This window comes from Neolamprologus multifasciatus, chromosome 4, assembly GCF_963576455.1.
Source record: "Neolamprologus multifasciatus chromosome 4, fNeoMul1.2, whole genome shotgun sequence".
NCBI classification, from domain to species: domain Eukaryota; kingdom Metazoa; phylum Chordata; class Actinopteri; order Cichliformes; family Cichlidae; genus Neolamprologus; species Neolamprologus multifasciatus.
In genome coordinates, this window is record NC_140442.1 from 25,327,109 (window position 1) to 25,347,787 (window position 20,679).

Genomic DNA, 20,679 nt, shown 5'->3' on the forward strand with positions numbered 1-20,679 from the left:
TTTAGGTTCTGGTATTTTTTCTGTAACTTTCTTTCTTGTTGATCTTTTTAGAATTAACGGTATTCCGATGGTCTTCCTTCTTTAGTTTACAGGTTGTTGGCACTAATACTTTGAGACTGTTTTTAATTAAAGACTCGCTCCTTCAAGAATGTCAGAGTTTGAACCCAGAGAGAAAAAGCTTCAACTGTTCACTGTGTCCTGGTGGAAATTTCTAAACCCCTGAGATGACAACTGTTCCTAACCTTGGCTCCAAGAGACACAGGTCTGTGAAAATGAGACGGTGGAGCACACGTTCACGTTGTCGTGCAAGGAGGCAAATTCAAAAGTATTCCTGCAACTCCTTAAAGCATCTTGAGGGGCAGAAGGAAGAACTGAAACTGAACTGGAAGCTGTGTCAGCCAATCAAAGCGGGAACCTTTGCCTGACACCTGGCTGAGGGTCTCATGAAAGACGTTAAGGGTGCCTCTTGGCAGCTGCCAGCACCACAGCCACAAATGGGAACCTCAAGTCTGCTGTGCGTTTTTTCAGATAACATCAAGCCTGTTTATATGGCATGCAGATTATACTCCATCCCCTTAAACAGAGAACAATGAAAGAGAGCTCACACAACTGGAGCTGCATCGGCAGGAAGACCAAGCAGAGCAGAACCAGAGAGATCTTCTCTGCAGAATGTAATACAGAGTCTTAAAAAACAACAAGAAGAAGACGTTGTTTTGTTCACTACATGCAATCTAGAGAAGGTCAATCCTGCATGAACAGTGACACCACCACCTCAAGCATCAACACCTCACCAACCAACCGATGAGCACTGAATGAAAAGAACATCACAAACATCAGTGTTAAATTATTTTTTAGAATTAAACAGCACTTGCTTACTTAATAGGGTACTTACTGCCATATTGTTTTAGTTGCTAACAAACATTTTATACACTGCAGATACTTCCAGTAATGACTCAAAAATCCGATGCTGTAAAAGTTCAAAAGGTCATGAAAGCTTATTCTGTTTCTGCAAGTCATGTTTCTAGTGACGCCTTGTTCTCTGGATACAACTGAATGTCTTTGTTCAGGGGAAATTTTCTTTGTGTAAGAATTTCATTTTATACGCAAAGAAAATAACACTGTTAAGCTTGATACTAATTGTAATTGTAGACTTCGCATGGTGAGTATGTGTGGGGAGATTTCAAACTGTGCTCACAGAGACCGTCTCTATTAGGGTCCCTGAAATCTGTGCTACACCTCAGATTAATATTGTTTTGTAAGAATGACAAAAAGACACAAACATTTAGATCTATCTATATGTTGCTAAAAGATGTCAGGCACATTTTTAATGCAACACTGGCAAGATAAATATTCCTGGTAATCTCGAGCACTGACAGGAAGTAGAAAACTACTAATGGTTTTGTTTTCTTTGCCTACAATAATTGATATAACACACTGGCAGCAGGGAGGGGAGCTGACACTGAATTAAACATTTTAATTTCTGAAAATATTTTCAGAAAATTTTTCAATACCTTCAAATATAAATTCCACACACAAATCGCATTTACTGGATTTAATAAGCAACTTCTGATTCTGTTTGTGCTTTGCTGACTTTGAAATATTGTATTTTATATGTAATCTATCAATTTTAAAATTGATAGATTACATATAAAATACAAGAATTCTTACTTGCTTGTCCAGCTTAGGACGGTTGACAGCTTGGGCCTGTCCCAGCTATGAGAAAGCGAAAGGCAGAGACATACATGGAAAGATAGCCGTTCACACCTATGGCTGATTTAGAGTCACTAACCTGTTTGGACAGTGAGATGAAACCAGAGTACCAGGCACAAAGAGAACATGCAAAGTCCACACAGAAAAGCCCCCTAGTGGATTTTGAACCAGGAAACCTTTTGCTGTGAAGTGACAGAGTGCGCGACTTAATACTATTCCACTATTCCTACCCACCCACCCCTTGCTTTAACATCATAATTTGATGATTCTATCTGAATTTATATAACACCGCCCAAAAGTTTTGAGTCTCCTATTACTTTCAAATATTTTGCTTCCAAGGAGCCAAATCTTTTGAGAAAAGTTCTCCAGCTTTCTGAAGCTCTTTCAAAGTTCTTTGGACATTGGCTGCTTTTTCACTTGTTTTCAGTCCCATCCTTGTACCCGATCATTTCAAAGGAACACTTTTGTTGTTTAAACCACTAAGCCCTGCTCTTAAGAATCATTCAAGCATTAAATATGACCCCCCCCCCCAAAAAAACCCACATTTTAAATAGTATGTCTGGGCACTTCGTTGATAGCAACCTGTTTGTACCAATATGATGATACCAAAAATCTATTACTGAATAGATTATAAATAGATGCACAGTGAAGCTATTGATGAAAAAATATCTACAACACATGAACTGTATCTGAAAGTCATGCTTTTAAGAAATGGGAACTAATAAATGTGTTTGATTTTGTGGTTAACCGTCCCAGTGTATAAATACACTCAGAGAAAGCCAGGCTTGATAACAACACTTGGTTGTAGGCTAAGTGTGTATTTGAAACAGTGACGACAACAACGAATAATTATGAGATGCCTTTATTGTACTTTTTTTGGAATCCAGTGCCACAGACACGAGAAAATGGTCCAATCCCTCCCTCCCCCAATACAAACAGCCTGACAGGAAGGGTCTGCAGGGCGGGGGGTGTACCGTGATCCCGCTTGTAGTCTTAAATTAAACACAGATAATAATGAAGACACATCCAGGTGCATTTCAACAGACACGCACGACATGCATTCAAAAAGGGGTTTTAAAGAACGCAGCGAGTCCTGGTTCACACGTACGCTCTTGTCCCAAAAAGTAAAAGACGACAAAATTAATACCACTTAAAAAACAGTTTTCTGTCTTTATGGCCGTCAGTCTATAATAATTCAGGCTCTGTCATTTTCCCCACTTACAGAAAAGAGAAAAACAAGGGCAAAGAGACACACTACTATTCATAATGGGAAAATGGTTTAAATATGGAAGTGGATGGTTCATAGCTTTCATATTTTAGTTTTTTTTATTATGTTTTTTAATTAATGGTATGCTTTAATGAGAATACAGTTGTCTCACTAAAAATCAGCTCATCTAGGTAAAACTAGGCCTGTCCACTCAATCTGCAGTATCTAAGTAAAATATATAAAGTCCAGTCAAGGGCTCAGTGGGTCATTGGTCCAATCAGGAGGCGGATCACTTCAGTCTTCCTCGCTGCCACTGGCTGAACGCTCCTGAAGGAAACGGAAAGATTTACTTTCATTATTCAACAAGACCTTGAGACTACACAAGCACAGAGTGCCCATCAAAAGTACCACAAACACCACAAAACACGAGTGGCATGGAAATGATCGCAGCTCAGACCTAGAATAGAATGACTAGGTTGTTGTGAACTGTCTGAAGGAATCACCATTACCAGCACACCAGACTAAAGATGTGGCAATCATCATAATGATCAATGTATTTGATTTTGTAAAATGAACAAGAAAACATTATTTACCATCAAAAAATGTTTGATTATGAGAAGTTGTTAGAGAATAGCTGCTCAATTGTAGCAAGAATTTGAATCATGGTCAGTTTGGTTGCATTTTATAATCCAGATTATATCTTTAAAAACAAATCTTGTGTAAGGCAATTTTTTAAAACTGAAATTCAAATGTAAAATATATTCATTAAAACAAAGCCCCTGTGTCAAATACTTGTGTGTCACACAGGGATTTGTTTTAATGATTTAAAACAGGAAAACATCTGAGAGAGTGAATGCAGAACCGTTCTTCTGCTCATTCTTTCCAACAGGTTCTAAAGGGAACTCAAAGCTCTGTCATTTAAATACATTAACATGAGTGCAGAAGATTCGAGCTTTGATGTGTGTGTGCGTGTGTTCGTTCTCCTGTTCTGCTCTCACCTCTTCCTGTTCCTCCTCGCTGTCGTCGTCGCTTACCACAGGTTTAGCCCGGGCTCCGCGGCCCCGCCGCCGTTGTCCTTTCCCTCCTCTCTCCCCCTTCTCTTTCCGGCCCAGTTTAATCTTCACCTTCACTGAACGACCTGATGAGGGATCAAAGATTGCAAACAAAATAATGGTGAGTGAGCCTCACCGCCCGCTGATGCTATAAAAGCTACCGTGCCTCTCCGATACTCACATTCAGACTCCGAGCCTTCATCTACCTCCTCCTCTTCCTCCTCGCTTTCTTCTCCCTCGCTTTCATCCTCCTTCTCGATCTTCTGTCTCACGCTGGTGAAGACGGACTGGAGCACAATGGAGTCCTCGTAGATCTAAAAATAAATAAATGGTTAAAGAGAGAAACAAAGTTAGCTTCCAAAATAGGAAAACTTGTAAGTTAAATGAGTTGAATATATCAAACACTGGTGAGCGTGTGCTGCTTAGCATCACTCACCAAAGAGCCCTCCAGGTTGAAAGTCTGGGCGTTCTGACACAGCAGCATCACATCCTTCTCCAGGTCGTTCAGGCTGCGGTATTTGTGGCTGCGGATCCGCTCCTGATGCACGGAGAGAGAAACAACAGGCAGCAGTCAGATATGTAGGGTTTAATAAGTTGGAATCTAAAAAAGAAATATATATATATATATATATATATATATATATATATATAAAAAATTTTAAAAAAACCATTGATGAGGTAATTTTTGATCCTCACCTTGATCTTTCTGAAGTCCACTGGTTTGCGGATGAGCTCATAATACTCAGGCAGCTCTTTGCGAGATGGGAGCTGGATGAAGACTTCGCTCAGTTGTCGGCCATTTCTGCAAAGACAAGGAGACAAGTTAGTTAAGAACGCAATCAAACTAAATTTTCACGCCTTCTGCTAATCATGCGCTCTTCAGAAGAGCGGTCTCCTCACCCGTCCTTGTATTTGATGACAGCGTCAACAATCTTCCTCATCTTCTTAGTGAGAGATGGAGGGTTAGGAGAGAGCTTCTCAGCAGGTGGGCGACCTCGTTTCTTTGCTTTCTTTCCATCGTCGTCCTTGTCCCGCCCGCGGCCGCTGCTGGAGCTGGGTGTGGCCGGGCCACCGTCGTGGTCACGGTCTCTCTTGCGCTTTCTGGTCGTCTTCTTGTGACGCACTTCCTCTTCAATGTCCTCTAAATTGCCTTCTTCTATGGCCTGTTCAAAGAGAAATGCAGTTGAAAACTCATTTAATAGAAACACATGAGTTGTAGGTCCATGAGTTGTAAAAGTGACTCTTTTACGAAAGCCAGAACTGGCATTTTTAAAACCCGGCAACGTGAGAAATGGCTACACAAAAATCAACAATAAGCCATAGACTGTAGCCTCAATGTGCTCTATTGTTGTGTACTGTTTGTGTCGCATACAAATGACATCACAGACTTTCAGAGGCATTGCTATAGCAACCCTATGCACATTAGGTGGAACTCTACTGTAATGAAAAACGACTGAAACCGAGTAGAGGCTGAACTAGTGGAAAAAGGCCTAATATAGATTCAGCTGTCAGTATTTGGGACTCATCCCACCTTGAGCCACTGCTTCTCTGTGAGCGAGTCGCTGTAGTCCACCTCCTTGCGCTGGCGCGACCCTCTGCCAAACATCTTCTCCTCCTCCTCCTCGCAGGTTAGCCTCTCAACCTCAGCGTCGTCTTTCAAAATCCAGCCGGGCAGGTCGTCCTCCTCCATCAGACGGGGTTTCCTCTTAGGGTTACGGGCCTCCTCGCGGCGTCTGTCTAGATCCATACGCTGAAATGAAAAACAAAACAAAAAACAGTCCGATTAGAGTCAGATTCAAAAAATTTTAAAGTGTCTAAAAACTGACATGAAACCAGACGAACCATGAACTGTTCAAACTCCTCTTCGCTCCTCGCGATCATCTGATTGACGGTCTCATCATCAGGGACTTCGTCTTCCTCCTGCAGATAAATGAGACGGGCTGAATGAGCGATGGCTGACTGCAGATTTGTGGCACCTCAGACCCAAGTCTCTGAACTAATGACTCTCAAGCACAAATGGAAAGCCAAGCAGCAAAATGAATTACTAGCAATTCATCGAACATTACTATGCTTTACGTAGACACTGTAAATATCACTTGCAGTTACAGGATGCACTAGATGACTAACGCTGTGCAAATGAAACTGATACTAAAAGTAAAGGTAAACAAATCCTTAACTTTGCATGAAAGAGTTCAAAGCCATAAAGAGGGGAAAAGGAAAGAAAATATAAAACGGGAAAAGCTTTTATGTTAGAGTGAAGGATAAAGTATCATATTAACCATCAAAGGTTTGTGCAGAAGCAGAAATACATAGGGGAGAAAGGGAGAAGTCTGGATTGATGAAAGCTCACAAATCCTGAGAAAAGAGGGGAAAATAAGGAAAAGAGACAGAAAGAGGAGAGGGGGGGGGAAAGGGAGAGAATGAAGAGGTGGGGCAGCGCACAGGCGGACGTGGGCGGGTGGGCGATGTGGGAACAGGTTTAGATCACACCCACCCACGCCCCCCTAGTGCGGCAGCCTCCTCGAGCCCCGACCTCGTCCTGCTCCTCGTGCTCCAGAATAGCCTGTAAGAAGGCCCGACGTTCATAGCCTGAAGACTTCTGGTCGAACATGCCGGCCTGGATGACCTTCTGGTCCACGTTCAGCTTGTACTTGGCTGCTGCCAGGATCTTTTCCTCCACGCTGTTGACGGTGCAGAGACGCAGCACGCGCACCTCGTTTTGCTGACCGATGCGGTGCGCTCTATCCTGGGCCTGCAAGTCCTGTAGGGAGCGCGCACAGACAGTTTAGGTGGAATCGCTGTGCAGAAAAGCAAACATGTTCACAACAAACAGGCCATTTCCTGAACTTCTTTGTGTACATAAAGTACCTGGTGCGGGTTCCAGTCACTGTCAAAAATGATGACAGTATCAGCAGATTGCAGGTTCAGGCCCAGACCTCCAGCCCTGGTGCTGAGCAAGAACACAAAGTACTCAGAGGCGGGGTCGTTGAACGTCTTCAGCAGCATGCCACGATCCTCTGCTTTAGTGGTACCTAAGAAAACATCACGCTTTGTTAGTGACTCCCAGTAGTTCAACATGACTCTCTTATAGTTAACAGCCAAAAGGTTCTCACCATCCAGACGCAGGTACTTGAAATTGCGGTACGCAAAATAGTCCTCCATGATGGTCATGAGTGAGGTCATTTGACAGAAGAGCAGCACTTTGTGGTTGGTGGCCCTCAGCTTGGGCAGGATACGATCCAGCAGCTCAAACTTTCCAGAGGCACGATACAGGTCAGGGCTGGACAGGGAAAAGGAGAATATGAGTGACACTGACCGAGCACCTAACATTTATCCAGACACAGTTTTTAGCTTTACGTACCCTGTGATGATTCCACCAGAATAACCGAGATGCTCCGAGAAGGACTCCTGTAAAAGCAAACAAGTAAAAATGATTAATATCACATGTTGTTTTTGTATTTCAGCTTTAAAACATCTGTTCTACTGTCTTTTAAAAAGATTTACTGGTATCATGATTTAAATGGTGGTGTTTGTGTCTGGTACCTCAATGTGCTGGAACATGAAGGGGTGATTGCATATCTTCCTCAGCTGCATGATAGTGTTCATCAGGGTCTTCGTGCCACCTTTACCCTGTAAAATGAGGAGGATACATTAGGCGTCTATTATTTCAAATTTTCTTTAAATGACCACAAAAGAACTGAGTTTGAGACATCAGCTCACCTTCTTGTCTTTTTCTGAACCGTCTGTGAGCAAGACTCCCTTGGCCTGCATGTGTCTGTACAGAACCCTCTGCAGAGCTGACATGTCGCACTTTATGACATACTCCACCTGTAGAACAACAACAAGGGGAAATCTCAGCAGGGCAACTACATTTTCTGACCTGTTCTGAGCAGAAATATTTCAGTGTTGAATATGTTTTGGCAGAAGCTGTGCACACTGACCTTCTCTGGCAGCTGCGCCTCGACTTCTTTCTTGAGTCGCCGCAGCAAGAAAGGTCGGAGCACCTTGTGTAAACGTCGAATGATCAGGATGGTCTCTTCTTCATTTAGGTCAACCTTGAAACGTGAGAGAAGAACGCTGATTAGAAAGTCTCCACAACTATTTCCAACAATCCCGACCACACTGTAAACGCACCTTCTCTCCAGTCATGGCGAACGGGGCGTTGAACCACTGTTCGAAGGTGCTGCAGCTCTTGAAGATCGTGGGCAAGAGGAAATTGAGCAGGGCCCAGAGCTCGGGGAGCTTGTTCTGCAGCGGAGTTCCTGTGAGCAGCACACGTCGTGGCGCCAAGTAGTGTGTGTTCAAGACTTGGGTCAGCTTACAGTGATGGTTCTTCATACGATGGCCTTCATCCACAATCATGTACTTCCAGCGGATCTTTGTGAAGAAGATATGGCATTTATTCAGCGTGTTTTTGACTACCGTTTAAAAGGCAAGATTTAGATCTGGAAGAAGACGTGACAGGACTGTCTTACCTTAGCTAACACCTGCTTATCCTTAATAATGTACTCATATGTGGTCAGCAGCACGTTGAACTTTCCGCTACGTAAAATTGGAACGAATGAACGTCGAGCAGCTGGAGACCCCTGAAAGATAAACAGATATTAAGTAAACCGCATTAAAAATGGTCTTTGGTATAAAGCGTTTTCATCATGTTGTGAGCAAAGCGTGACTGAAGTACTAATGCAACATCACTGACCTTGTAGGAAACCTTCACAACAGACGGTGCCCACTTATCAAACTCATACACCCAGTTTGATAAAGTTCTGTAAACAAAAGAACAGCTCTGATTGAGGAAAAGCAGCCTTTTCTATGTGCATTTGTCATTTTTAAGCCGATGCTTTCAAAAGGGAACCGAGGAGACACGTTCACACTTACGAGAGAGGTACGATGATGAGGAAGGGCCCATTGATGCGCTTGTACTCCATGAGGTAAGTGATGAGGGCGATAGTCTGGATCGTTTTGCCTAGACCCATCTCATCAGCCAGGATGCCATTCAAGTTGTTGTTGTAAAGTGACACCAGCCACTCCAGACCTTTGATCTGAACAGTAAATGGTTCAAATAAACTTCAGTTTACTCAGATTGTCCAACATTTATTTATATAATCCACCATTAAAATCCAATCTAACAATGCTAATGTTATGCTGCTCTTTTCTGTGTCGTGATGGGCTACCTGGTATTGCTTGAGCTGCCCATTGACCAGCAGTGAGGACTGTTTATCCACTTTCTCAGTGACGGCGTGAGCCACTGCATAGTAGGACTGCAGGCCGCGGTTGAAACTTGCACTGCCGTACTCGTCGTCTACATCCTGCTTGGCGTGTCTGATGGAAGCAGAAAAGACATGACGTGTAAATTTCATAATATTATAATTAAACCAACCAGTTATAAACAGAGGATAATTATAAAGTACAACAATTGTCTTACTCAATGATGTGCAGGACATCCACTTCTGATACATCTTCACTGTCGGGGTCGGGGATCTTCTTCTTCTCTTCTGTTGGAGCTGAAGACGGCTGAGGCTGGTCGTCGTCTTCCTCCTGACGATACAAAACAAAACGGGATGTCAGAAAGCTGCTCCACCTCCACAAACACAATCTGAAGCTGCGTTACATACCTCCTCCTCCTCTTCCTCTTCTGAACCGCTGCCTTCACTGTCGGAGCGTGGCGCTACTTCGTATCTGAGAAGGAACACAAGGATAGAAAAAGAGATAATCGAGTGCCTTGTCGTTTTGCTGGAGGATGAAACACGGCTTTTGCACAGATATTCCAGACATTGAATTTAAATAATTTCTACAGAAATCAAGACAGACTTGACGCTTACCCTGGGTTCATTTCAAGCCAGGCTTCCAGCTGCCCAGCCTTGGGTGCTTCCACACCCGTCAGGATCTTTCCACTGTCTACATGGATGACCTTGACTGGTAGGTCACTCATTTGACTAGTCTCATCTAAAGGCTGGGAGAGGAAAGGAGGAAAACCAAAACAACAACAAAAAATACACATTAAAAAAAAAAAGGCGTGATCTCTATAGTAGAGTTCCCTTTAAGTAATTTTACTGTTTGACACTCACCTCTCCGTCAGGTCCCAGAGCAGGAGCAGCTCCCTCTGGAGCCTCGGGCTTCTGAAAGCATCAAATAATTTTAGTTTTTCACTTTTTTTTTCTCTTTATGTGGATGAAATTTTACATTACTCTTCCATATTTAATTCACATACCTTCTTTTTCTTCTTCTTCTTTTTCTTCTCTTTGAGTGCTTGTGCAGCCTTGTGCGCGCGCACCAACTCAGTGAGGTTGGCCACGTACTCGTCTGTCTGCTGTAGCAGGTACGCCAGGCGCTTGTCTTTCTTCTGGTCGATAAGTTTACGATAACCTTCTTCATCTTCAGCCTGGGAGGAGATTCGCAGAAAGGTCAATTCATTTTGTGACACAAATAAACGTCAAATATAATTCCTATCATTCATTTCAGAGACTGTGCTCCTTCCGGCAGATACAGACTCATTTTGACAAACTGAGAAAGTCTCACCATCAGCCTCCGCATCCTCTCCTTTTCAATGCGTTCATTCTCTTTCTTCTGCTCGCGCTCAGTGTTGGCATGATAGGTGGCGACAGCTTTGGTGGCCTTCTGGATCTTTGCTGTGATGGAGCGGTGATACTCCTTAAAGTCCTTGGCATGCTGCAGGATGCTATTGAGGTATTCCTTTGAAAAACAAATGCTTAAATTAGACTCTTTACATTAACTACACCTCATCATATTCGTTTTAACAAATATCACAACATAAAACATCCAGTTAGACGCCTTAAGATCTTTTAGAAATCGTCTGTACCTGGTGTTTCTGGCGCCGTTTGCGCTCCTGTTCAATCTTCTGCTGTTTCTCCAGCTTCTCAGTGATACGAGCCTCACGTAGAGACTGCCGTTTGCTGCGTTTATAGGCCTTAGCATTAAGGGCAGTTTCCAAAGCAGTGTCACGACGCATGCAAACAACAACCTCCTGGCGCAACTACAAGCACAGAAAAAGAAGACAATATAAGTTTTTCACTGGGAAAAGTAAAGAAGAGAAGAGAAAGCTGATTAAATATGCAGAGTTCAGCTGTCTGTATTATAAACACATTTGCAGGTAGCAGCAGATACGTTTATCTACCTGTCTCTGGAAGTTAAGCAGCCTGAGGGCCTTGAGCTCGATGGTGGCTTTGGTGCGTAGATCACCAGCTAGAGAGCCAGGCAGGTTCTCAAGCTCCTGTATACGGTGAGAAATACGAGCCTGAAGCCTGAAAATTTTAAAAATAGAAATATTACAAAGATTAAAGTTGAAACCATTATTTTTCTCCCTCCATACAAAGTAGAAGAACCGTCAAAGTGATGGATGTCTGTGTGTCATCAGTTCAGGGATTTAATTTCCTATTCAAACTGGAAACGTCTCGTTTCTCAGATTTTTTTTAATCTTACTATAATGCCAATACTTTTATGCTGTCAACTACATCCCGAGCAGTACAGAATTTTTTAAGGCCGACAACAATATTTAGTAATATTTCGATATCTAGGCCGATATTCTTTTTCCTTCACACTCACCAAACATAAAAACATTAGCCTAGCATTTATTATGTATAGTGGTTTATTTACTTGTTTACACTCTGCTCGGATCAGCTGGTTGTTGTGTTTGTGGCATTCTGAAAGGAAGTTGCCAAAAAGGATGTTGCAGAGTGCCCTCTGGTGGACAAAATATGCAACATCAACACTCATGACAGCGAAGAGTGTTTCTCTCATCTCTTTTTTTTTCTTTTTTAAACTTTTAATGGTTTTAATCATCAGCCAGCATTAAAGCAGACACAGATAGATGGGCAAAAAGCTAATAATATCAGTTTGCTGATGAACTGATTGGGCTCTACCATCAATTATTCTTTTTAGCTTAACTGTGCAACTTATTGGTCACGTGCAGCTTCTCAGGTTGTGGGATAAAATTCTCAATAAGATGCTTTGAGCTGCAACTACATAAAATCTTTTTTTTTTAAGAAAACTAAGACACCAACCAATTTGAATAACACCATAACACCACTATTACTTTCAAACTTAAGTAGAAAACAACGATATGGAAATAGAATTATAAATTACAAAGTGATGTTTTATTTTTTATTTTTAACTTTTTTGTCATATTAGAGGGAGCAAGAAATGAGCTCCTGACAATTTGAAAACATTCAAATTGTCAGGAGCATCATTCATGTTCAAGGACAAAATATTTGCTGTGTAGCTCAGTACTGTTTGCCATTCCACTTCGTTTCCCTTTCCTCACCTGTACTCTCTCTCCTGGAGGATCTCCACTGGATCAAGCCCACGAGGTTTTTGGATGGGGGTTATACGATTCTGCTTCTGGTGTAGCATCATGGGAGGGGGCTGTGCAGGCTGTCCTGGAGACTGTGTCTGAGGGGGCATGACAGGGGAGGCTGCTGGAGGCACTGAGGGAGGAGCAGGAGAAGGTCGGCCTGTGGGTTGGGGTGGAATTAACTTCTGGGGAGGGTTGGAAGGGGCAGCAGCGTTCACCATTGGTCCTAGAAAGAGAGAAATTTAGAAAAGATTATTTTTAATTGTAGGTATAAACAAAATACACATGTGTGAAGTTGGTGCTTAACCTGGGTTTACCTTCAGGCCATGATTTGGGAGGTCCATTCGTAGGCTGGCCTTGCATACCTGGAGGAACTCCTGCAGGTCCAGGAGGAGCTATATTGGGACCTACCATACCTAAAACAAAAACAGAATCATATTAATCTGTTTTTTGACATAATTTGTAAATGCTGAACATTGTGCAATCTCTCCTGCCCTCTAGATAGATGCATTATTATTATCATGGGATCACGAGCAGGGTTATTATAGTTTTGTATTTTTTTTATTAGGTTTGATTTTTACTTAGTTTCAACTTTGTTTTTAATCCAGTTTAGTTTCAGTTACTTTCTAGAGTGAATTTGCTAATTTCAGTTTAGTTTTTATTGTTTGAAAATATTTAGTTTTCATTTACTTTCAGTGCTAATTTTAATGTTTGATAATTATTTATTTATGGCATATGTCAGGAGCAAGATTTGGGAAAATCAGTACAGATAGTAAAATATAACCAGAGCTTTTTGAAAGCAGTTGATTCACAGGGTTGTAGACATCAAACCCTCATAAGGAAGTCTGTGGTGATGAGTTCTTACCAAATTAACAAATAGCCAAACTAAGGATATTTCTTCTACAATTGCACTTTAGTTACTTTCCAAGTTCACAAAAATGTTGGGTTTTTTGTGCGTTTTTTTTTTTTTTTTTTACCCCAAAGGTCAGCAATTGGCGGCACCAGAGCACACGGCCTGCCACTTCCTGCTGTCAGCTTTGTACCTATCCTGTATCTGACACTTGTAACAAAAAATGCCAACGCTCTCCTGGTTTATGATCGCCGACTGCTGCTTGATCTCAGTTTCTCTGCCAATCCTTTTCTGAAGTCTTAGCTGGAATTATGCCCTGATATGACGGGGGTTTAATCCCAGGAGTCCTAAATATCCATGTCTACTGTCCTTCTGCCCCCCTTATTGATTTAATTTTGTACAAATTGTTATTACCGCTCCCATGCAAGAGCAAAGACACACTCTGGATCTGGTTTTATCCTGCGGTCTTCCTGTTTACATTGTTGGAATATCTTATCCCTTTGTTCAAAACCTACATCTGAAGCATGGCTTAATGATGTCAGTATCGCTGCTAGAAGGCCGGAGAACTAAACAAAGGTGGGAAAAAGATAAGTTACATGTGTCATATGACATTGAAAGAAAGTAGGAGTATAAAAAAAATGTTGAAGCTGAGAAATCAAAGTACTTTTTCACATAAATGAGAATAATCAACACAAACCTTGTGCGACTTATTAATTCAATTCATAATACTCCATCTGCTAATACCGTCACCTGAAATTTGTGAAAACCTCAAATTCTTTGTTGATAACGTTGCACAAGTGAGAGCCAACATCTCCCTCCCCTCTTATGATCCTTCATTGTGACATGCTCTACTGCTTTTTACCAGTTTGAACCTGTGTCTCTTCCCCAGTTGAAGAAAATTGTCACTCAGATCAAACCAGCATCTTGCCCCACTAATGTGCTCTGGGAGACTATTGGTCCAAATGTCCAATCTATCATTAACAGCAGTCTCACTTCTGGTGTTGTACCCACTTGTTTTAGGCATCTGTGGTTCATCCATTGATTAAAAAAGCAAACATGGATGCCTCTATCCTCTCTAACTTTAGACTGATTTCAAAATTGCCTTTTATGGCTAAACGTTTTAGCAAAAACTGTATTTTTACAGTTGCAGTTTTTCATAGACTCTCAGAGGATTCTGGAAACTTCCTGGTCTCATTTTAAAGCTGCTCACAGCACCAAATCTGCACTTTGAAGATTTCTTAATGATCTTTTACTGCTGCTGCTTTTGATGCACTTAAAGACTAAGAATGATATGGTTATGTAATTTAAAAACAAACAAACAAGAGAACACCATGTGGGAATCAAAGGTAGAGCTGTAGAGTGGTTCAGGTAGGTTCAGTCCCTTCATCTACCAAGCACATAACCTTGGCCAGTCCTTTTCTCTCTCTACCTTCTTCCCACGGGCCTGATTTTTAAAAAACATGGCCTTGGCTACCGTTTTTATGCAGATGACACCCAATTTTACATGCCTATAAAAAGAAATGTCAGCTCTCCTAAACCACAACTGGAGAGTCTGAAAGATATCAAAGGATGGCTCAATGTTCAGTTTAGGATCCATTTTAAGATTTTATTCTATATTTTGACATACAATACTTGGCTTCTAACTCCATATATTCCCTCAAGTTTGCTAAGGTCCATGGACCAGTTTCCCCTTGCTGTCCCTAAAACCCGGCTGAAAACCAGGGGCGACCGAGCCTTTTACGCTATCGCCCCAACTTGTGTAATAATCTCCCGGCCCATGTTAGCATGGCTCCTTCATTACCTGTTTTTAAAACACATCTTACAACTAGGGCTGCCACGATTAGTCGACTAGTCATGATTACGTCGACTATCAAAATCGTCGACGACTGATTTAATAGTTGACGCGTCGTTTGAAGCTTTGTAAGATCACAAAAGACGCAGGAATAAGTAGTAGGATTTAAGAGTGTAATAACGGACTGAAACAGAAGATGGCAGCACTGCATGTACAAGGATGCCAGCTGTCGTTAAACCCCGAAGAAGTAGTAACTGTGTCCCAGAATTTATAGCGCAGCCCAGCTCAGTTTCCAACAATGGCGGCAGCTAGTTAGTTTTAATATTACTCTTATTATTCTTTCTGGGTCACAAAATAAACGTTTAACATATTTTCAGGCAAGAATGTAACTGTGTAAACCTCAAATATCTGCTCAGTTTATCAAGACACCACATATTTTCAAAAGTGCTCCGACGTTTTTGGAGACGTCTGTTACCCACTAGCTCGATAGCTAGCCGGGGTCAAGGCTCACTAGAACCCGTGAGAACACCGGACTCCCGGCAAATCGTTTTCAAACCCACCGCCGTCTTTCGCTACTCAGGTTAATCATATATATAAGTCATTTAGATAACTTAAAAATGTTATTGTTTGGCTTTTTGTAGTATTTTATTTGTTCCTGAGTAAATCGGTTTGGTTGAGATTAAAGTTATAGTTTTTACACAGCTGAATAAACATCAAGCAGATTATCAGAAGTGTGAGATGCTCGAGAGTATACTCCGGTGTCCCGTTATATTTTAGATAGCAAGGAGTTTATTAAACTCCACTGAGACAATCTGCAAATGTCATTAAAATTTAATAAACTATCATCTTGTCTTTATTTTTAGTTAGCACATACCTTAAACACTTCAAGCTGTAAGCTAATAATAGTTATATATGAGCAGATGCATGCTGGTGCAATAAGCTATACGTTTTACGTCCAACGGATGATGATCTGATTAGTCGACTAATCGCAAAAATAATCGGTGACTAGTCGACTATCAAAATAATCATTTGTGGCAGCCCTACTTACAACTCATCTTTATTATTTGGCTCCTATCATAGAACGAGAGTGGCGTGTTCTAACCTTCTATTTATTATTATTATTACTACTATTGTTGTTGCTGCTGATTTGTGTGTAATTTTTTGCTGTTTTGTCTTTAAAAAGTGCTTTATAAATAATTTGGATTGGATAGTTTAGTTTTAGTTAACTATAATAACCTTGATCATGATCAAAGGTTCAGATTTTCCTTTAACTTGTGTACAACAACGTAAAAAACCCTCTAACTCACCATGTTGTCTATTGTAATTTGCTGGAGCTGGTCCCGGCCCAGCACCCGGGCCACCTCCAGGCCCTGTAGAAGGTGGCATATTAGGCATTGGCTGTTGCTGCATCCCTGGCATGGGCCTCTTTCCCTGCACAGCCATCTGCAGGTGCTCTGGTAGAGGCTGACTGCGTGCCAGCATTTTGTAGGCCATAATCTGTGCCCTGAGTTGGTGTAGCTGGTTCTGGTTGAAGGGAGTGGGTCCACCTGCACCACCTGCTGCAACAGGGGGGCCCCCTGGCCCTTGGGGACCACCACGATTCGGTTGACCCATACCCTGATTTGAGTCTCCACTTCCCTCCATAGGGCCTGCTCCTGGGCCAGATGGGCCTCCAGGCATCATGGGACCAGAAGGAGGGCCGTTGGCTGGGACGGGACTAGGTGCGTGCTCCGAGCCTCCTAATGGAGAGGGGTAACCTGCAGACAGAACAGAGGCACAATGGGTATGGCAAAAAGTTATCTCTGAAGTGTTAAAGAAGGTTTTATGTAATTTAAAAAACAAACAAACAAGAAAAACATGTTGAATAAGGATAATAAGAGAACCAGGTGGCTGTATCTCCATGTACTATAGATAAACTCTAACACTGCTGTGGTGTCTTCTATATTCCTCCCTCTGAACAACCTCTGTTGCTTGCTGACTGTGGTTTTGTAGATGCAGCTGCTTTTGTTGTTGTCTGAAAGGGGAAGCCCCTGAACCCCGCCCCTCCTGTCACCCTGCCCAGCGCTGTCTGCTACTGCTGCTACATGAACAGCAACACAAGAGGAGAAACCGGCTGGATGGGTTTCCACACGCACATTGTATACCAGCACAACTGCATTGCTGGTTTCTTTTGCAAAGAGCATTTCAGGGCCAGAACAAAGTTCTATGAGTTCAAATTTTCTTCACTCAGTGTGCATTAACTCAAGTTAGAAGAGGACTGAAGATGCAGACTTTACCGCAAACGTATCAACATGACACTATGGTGTTAGTTTAGGTTTCACCTTTCTAGTCCTGACACACATTACCAGGAAGCACTTTTCTGTGTGACACAACATACCTTGGGAATGTTGATCCATCGGGCTCGGAGGGGGTCCCATCCCACTGTGTCCCCCTGGTCTCATGCCCATGCCCTTCATCTGGCCATAGCGAGGGTCATCGGGCACTCCCTTCTCATGCATGGCTTCCATTGGCTGCATAAATGAAACCAAATAATCATAAATGATACAAACACTGAAGTTTGTGCAGTGTGACACTGGAACACACTGCACAAAACAATTAACAGGAAAGAAACATAAAGTATGTAAAGTACAGAAATGATTCCACAACCACTCACTTTATCTAATGATAAATATTACTGTGTTTAAGCTATTCAAAATAATCACATGCATGTTTTAACAACAAGAGGATTGCGTTATTTGACAAAATGTCTTTTTTATTTTATTTTACTTTATGCATCTGGTGCATGTTGTCCTGAGGATATCCTGAGGGTCCCTGTGGAGGATGGGGGTGTCCAGATCCTGGAGGTCCTGGGCTAGGCCCCATCATGCTGTGGGCTGAGCCTGGTGAGGGACCTGGACTTGGCCCCATCATGCCTCCTGGAGATGGCCCTGGGCCTGGGGAGGGACCAGGGCGAGGTGTCCCTCCCATAGGGGGGTCAGGAGTGGACATCTCTCAGGGGGAACTGGGAATATGTGGCTGCAGGAAGTACCCTTAAAAGAGACATTACAACAAGAATTAAGAAAACCCATGTATACATGTTACTCGAGTTACTTAAAAAGAAAGGTGTTTCAAATAAATTCTAGACACTAGGAAAAAATACAACAAACTTTCTGTGTTTAAAACTAATTGAAATAATAGAAAATTTAAATGGAAATCTTCAGTACTTTTTTTGAAAAAAAAAAAAAAAAAAGGAAGAAGATGAAGAAACTCTATAACATTTTTAAAAGTTAAAAATTTCCCCTGTTATGGCCTGAAATCAAATGTCAAAATGTTTTACAAATGTTTATTTCATCTGACCAATAATCCAAACTGAATATTTTAAACCAGCACTGGTGAGACAAGAATAAATGAGCACATTATTTCATTGTGCCTGCTGACTTAAATGAATAACTGGTTATCTGAATTGTTACATCTTTACATCTGATCACAGTCTCACATGTTTCACGTTGCTCTGTGTTAAGACAATAGTATATTTATAAAGCCGTTCAATATTGGATGCTTCATTGCAGATGTGAAATGACTATTAAAATAATGTGCCATTTGGTGAAGTACACAAGTCGTAGTGCTTAGTACCGTTAAACATGAACTACAGACAGCTGACAGATGTTTTTATGCCGTTACAGCATTTAAATGTCCACTCCTGATGTCCTGCTGAAGTGTACAGTGCTGACAGGAACTAGATAATTCATATACTTTTTGCTGAATATCTGACTTTTAAAGATCAAGTGTGTCACACAAGAGATTTAACTTTGTCTAGATTTTTTTTTAACACAATTAGTTAACTTGAACATCACTTCGTGGAGAAAAACTGTTACGAGACACCTCTATCGAAGAGGCCCTATTATGACACAAATTAAACCCTTTGGTTAAAACAAAAAAACAAAAACCAGAGTCTCTCTTAAATCAACGGGAGAACAGCATAATAATAAAAACTTCGCCAAAGTCCAGTTGTCTAATGTTTACATTTATAAGCCAATAACAGTTAGGCTAGCTATTGTTGGCTAACGTTAGCCAGGCCTAGCAGAATTTAAAGTTTACGTTACATTATATATGTTAACTTTAACTCTCTCCAACTCGTAATGCAACACAGTTGTAGTGATATTCACCGGGTTGCTGGTTCCGTCTGAAAATAACACTAAAACAATAGTATTTCTACAGGGAACACAACCCGGATTTAAGACTTGACGGCTGGCTCGTTAGCGAGCTAGTTCAGTTAGCCTAGCCGGCCATGCTCTCCGAGGCCAATTAGGGCAAAAAAAGACGTGTTGTTTTGCGAGATAGTGGCCGAGATGCGGCGACATGTGAAAGGTTAGAGCATCCCTTCATCTACCAAGCTGATTGATCCAACGCGCCTCCCGTACCCCTGGCTCAGCGCTCTGCTCTTAGCACATTTCCAAAAACAATTTTCATTCATTACACACTGTCGCGCCACAGCAGCGGCACGGTAATGTCGGTCTCCTTTTCTGTAACGAAGAGGGGAAAAAAAACCCACGAAAGCTCAACAATCCTCTAACAGCAGCGTGAAACGCACACAAAACTCCCTTACTGCCCAAAGAAAAACTAAAGCGAACTTACACAAGTGGTGGAAGTTGATGTTTGAAGTGTCGCCGGCTGCAAAGTCTCTCCGTTTTCCTCCTAGCCAGAAACAAAGAGCGACCTACCCAGTTGGTTTTTTTCCTTCACCCCCCCTCTCTCTCGGCAGATTGTATCGCGGAGACCGGCCTGTGCGGCTCTACAGCGCCGCCTCTGCGCAGGCTCCTCGCTCACTTCCCGCATGCTCAGTGCAGCCTCTGAGATACAAGCAGGCACGAAAGCCCTAGAAGCCGGCATGGGGGATGGGTGAACGAGGCAAACACTGTATTATGGACGAGTATATTGAAATATGATTTAACCCAACACGTATCAACGTGAAAGTACGCAAATGCTCTTAGTACGCTTGAGAAACCACAATTAAATAAACTGTGGCAGAAAAAACGGTGTCGAGTGCACTTTTCTTTCATGTCATTATTGCTTTGTTTGTACCTAATAATAATATATTCTTTCTAACCTTGTGGCCAATGTGTGTTGTTGATCAGCATTTAAGACACATTATCTAATGATTGGTTTGCCGTTTACGCTACGAAAGGTAATACTTAAAAAAGATACACGTAAAGACACACTGTAACCCTACTATAATATGAAACAAAGAAAACAAAGGCATGTGAACCTCTAAAATGCTGTAAAGACAATTGTATTGGGTCAAACTACATATTAAGATGAATAAAATAGTTGTACTCTAAATAATTTGAATATACCATACATTATTTAGATAAAGCAGGATCATGCTCTTCTGCTTTATGTAGGGACCATCTACTTTTAATTTACCTTAATATTATTTGTTGTCATTATTCTAAAACGTGTATATGCACAGCACATACAAAAACACCATAAAATCATGTAAATCATACTTATGAGCTTAAAAAAATGTTTCAACTGCTCATCAATCTTTTTAGCATAATCAAGAAGAATATTTGCTGTCACATGGTGGAACCTAGCTGACATGTGACTGAGGAACTTAAGGAACGTGAGGTCATGACTGTGTCTTTAAGCTGGATTGGACACAATCCCATGCTAAGGTGCTCGGTATGGTAGTAAAAGGGAAACACCCAAAGTAAGAGTCAGGTTGGACTTCTGAGGGATGAGTCTCACTGGTTGGCCAAAAAGACTAGAGCCAACCAC

The 20,679-nt window shown here is 41.8% G+C and overlaps 1 protein-coding gene across 4 annotated transcripts; it reads right to left on the reverse strand.

Annotated features, from left to right (window-relative positions):
* Positions 1 to 2,556: 2,556 nt before the first annotated feature.
* On the reverse strand, positions 2,557 to 19,739 carry smarca4a (SWI/SNF related BAF chromatin remodeling complex subunit ATPase 4a). Of its 4 annotated transcripts, none has more exons than XM_085155714.1 (34): positions 19,537 to 19,739; positions 17,689 to 17,951; positions 17,300 to 17,432; positions 16,230 to 16,679; positions 12,598 to 12,696; positions 12,251 to 12,506; positions 11,105 to 11,231; positions 10,790 to 10,963; positions 10,489 to 10,662; positions 10,181 to 10,351; positions 10,038 to 10,088; positions 9,792 to 9,922; positions 9,585 to 9,648; positions 9,395 to 9,507; positions 9,144 to 9,291; positions 8,848 to 9,011; positions 8,669 to 8,735; positions 8,445 to 8,555; positions 8,104 to 8,346; positions 7,911 to 8,024; positions 7,690 to 7,797; positions 7,513 to 7,599; positions 7,331 to 7,377; positions 7,083 to 7,249; positions 6,838 to 7,001; positions 6,464 to 6,730; positions 5,812 to 5,889; positions 5,501 to 5,719; positions 4,870 to 5,132; positions 4,666 to 4,771; positions 4,406 to 4,507; positions 4,151 to 4,283; positions 3,916 to 4,055; positions 2,557 to 3,244 (listed from the first exon to the last, which is right to left on the reverse strand). In XM_085155714.1, exons 2-34 carry the CDS (start codon positions 17,908 to 17,910, stop codon positions 3,212 to 3,214), a joined length of 4,926 nt encoding a protein of 1,641 aa, XP_085011840.1. In that variant the 5' UTR covers positions 17,911 to 17,951; positions 19,537 to 19,739; the 3' UTR covers positions 2,557 to 3,211. The 4 variants fall into 4 exon arrangements, with proteins under 4 accessions (XP_085011840.1, XP_085011843.1, XP_085011842.1 ...); XM_085155717.1 differs by having other exon boundaries at positions 6,503 to 6,730; positions 19,537 to 19,738; XM_085155716.1 differs by lacking the exon at positions 19,537 to 19,739 and adding an exon at positions 19,292 to 19,520.
* Between the last annotated feature and the right edge of the window lie 940 nt (positions 19,740 to 20,679).

What these genes read in the sequence shown, in the direction of transcription:
- smarca4a (XM_085155714.1), bottom strand. Translation starts at nt 17,910, where the DNA reads ATGTCCACTCCTGACCCCCCTATGGGAGGGACACCTCGCCCTGGTCCC. An exon ending in AAATTACAATAGACAACATG is followed by an intron (nt 12,697 to 16,229) that starts GTGAGTTAGAGG and finishes TTTTTGTTTTAG; the next exon opens with GTATGGTAGGTCCCAATATA. An exon ending in TGGCTTGAAATGAACCCAGG is followed by an intron (nt 9,649 to 9,791) that starts GTAAGCGTCAAG and finishes GTTCCTTCTCAG; the next exon opens with ATACGAAGTAGCGCCACGCT.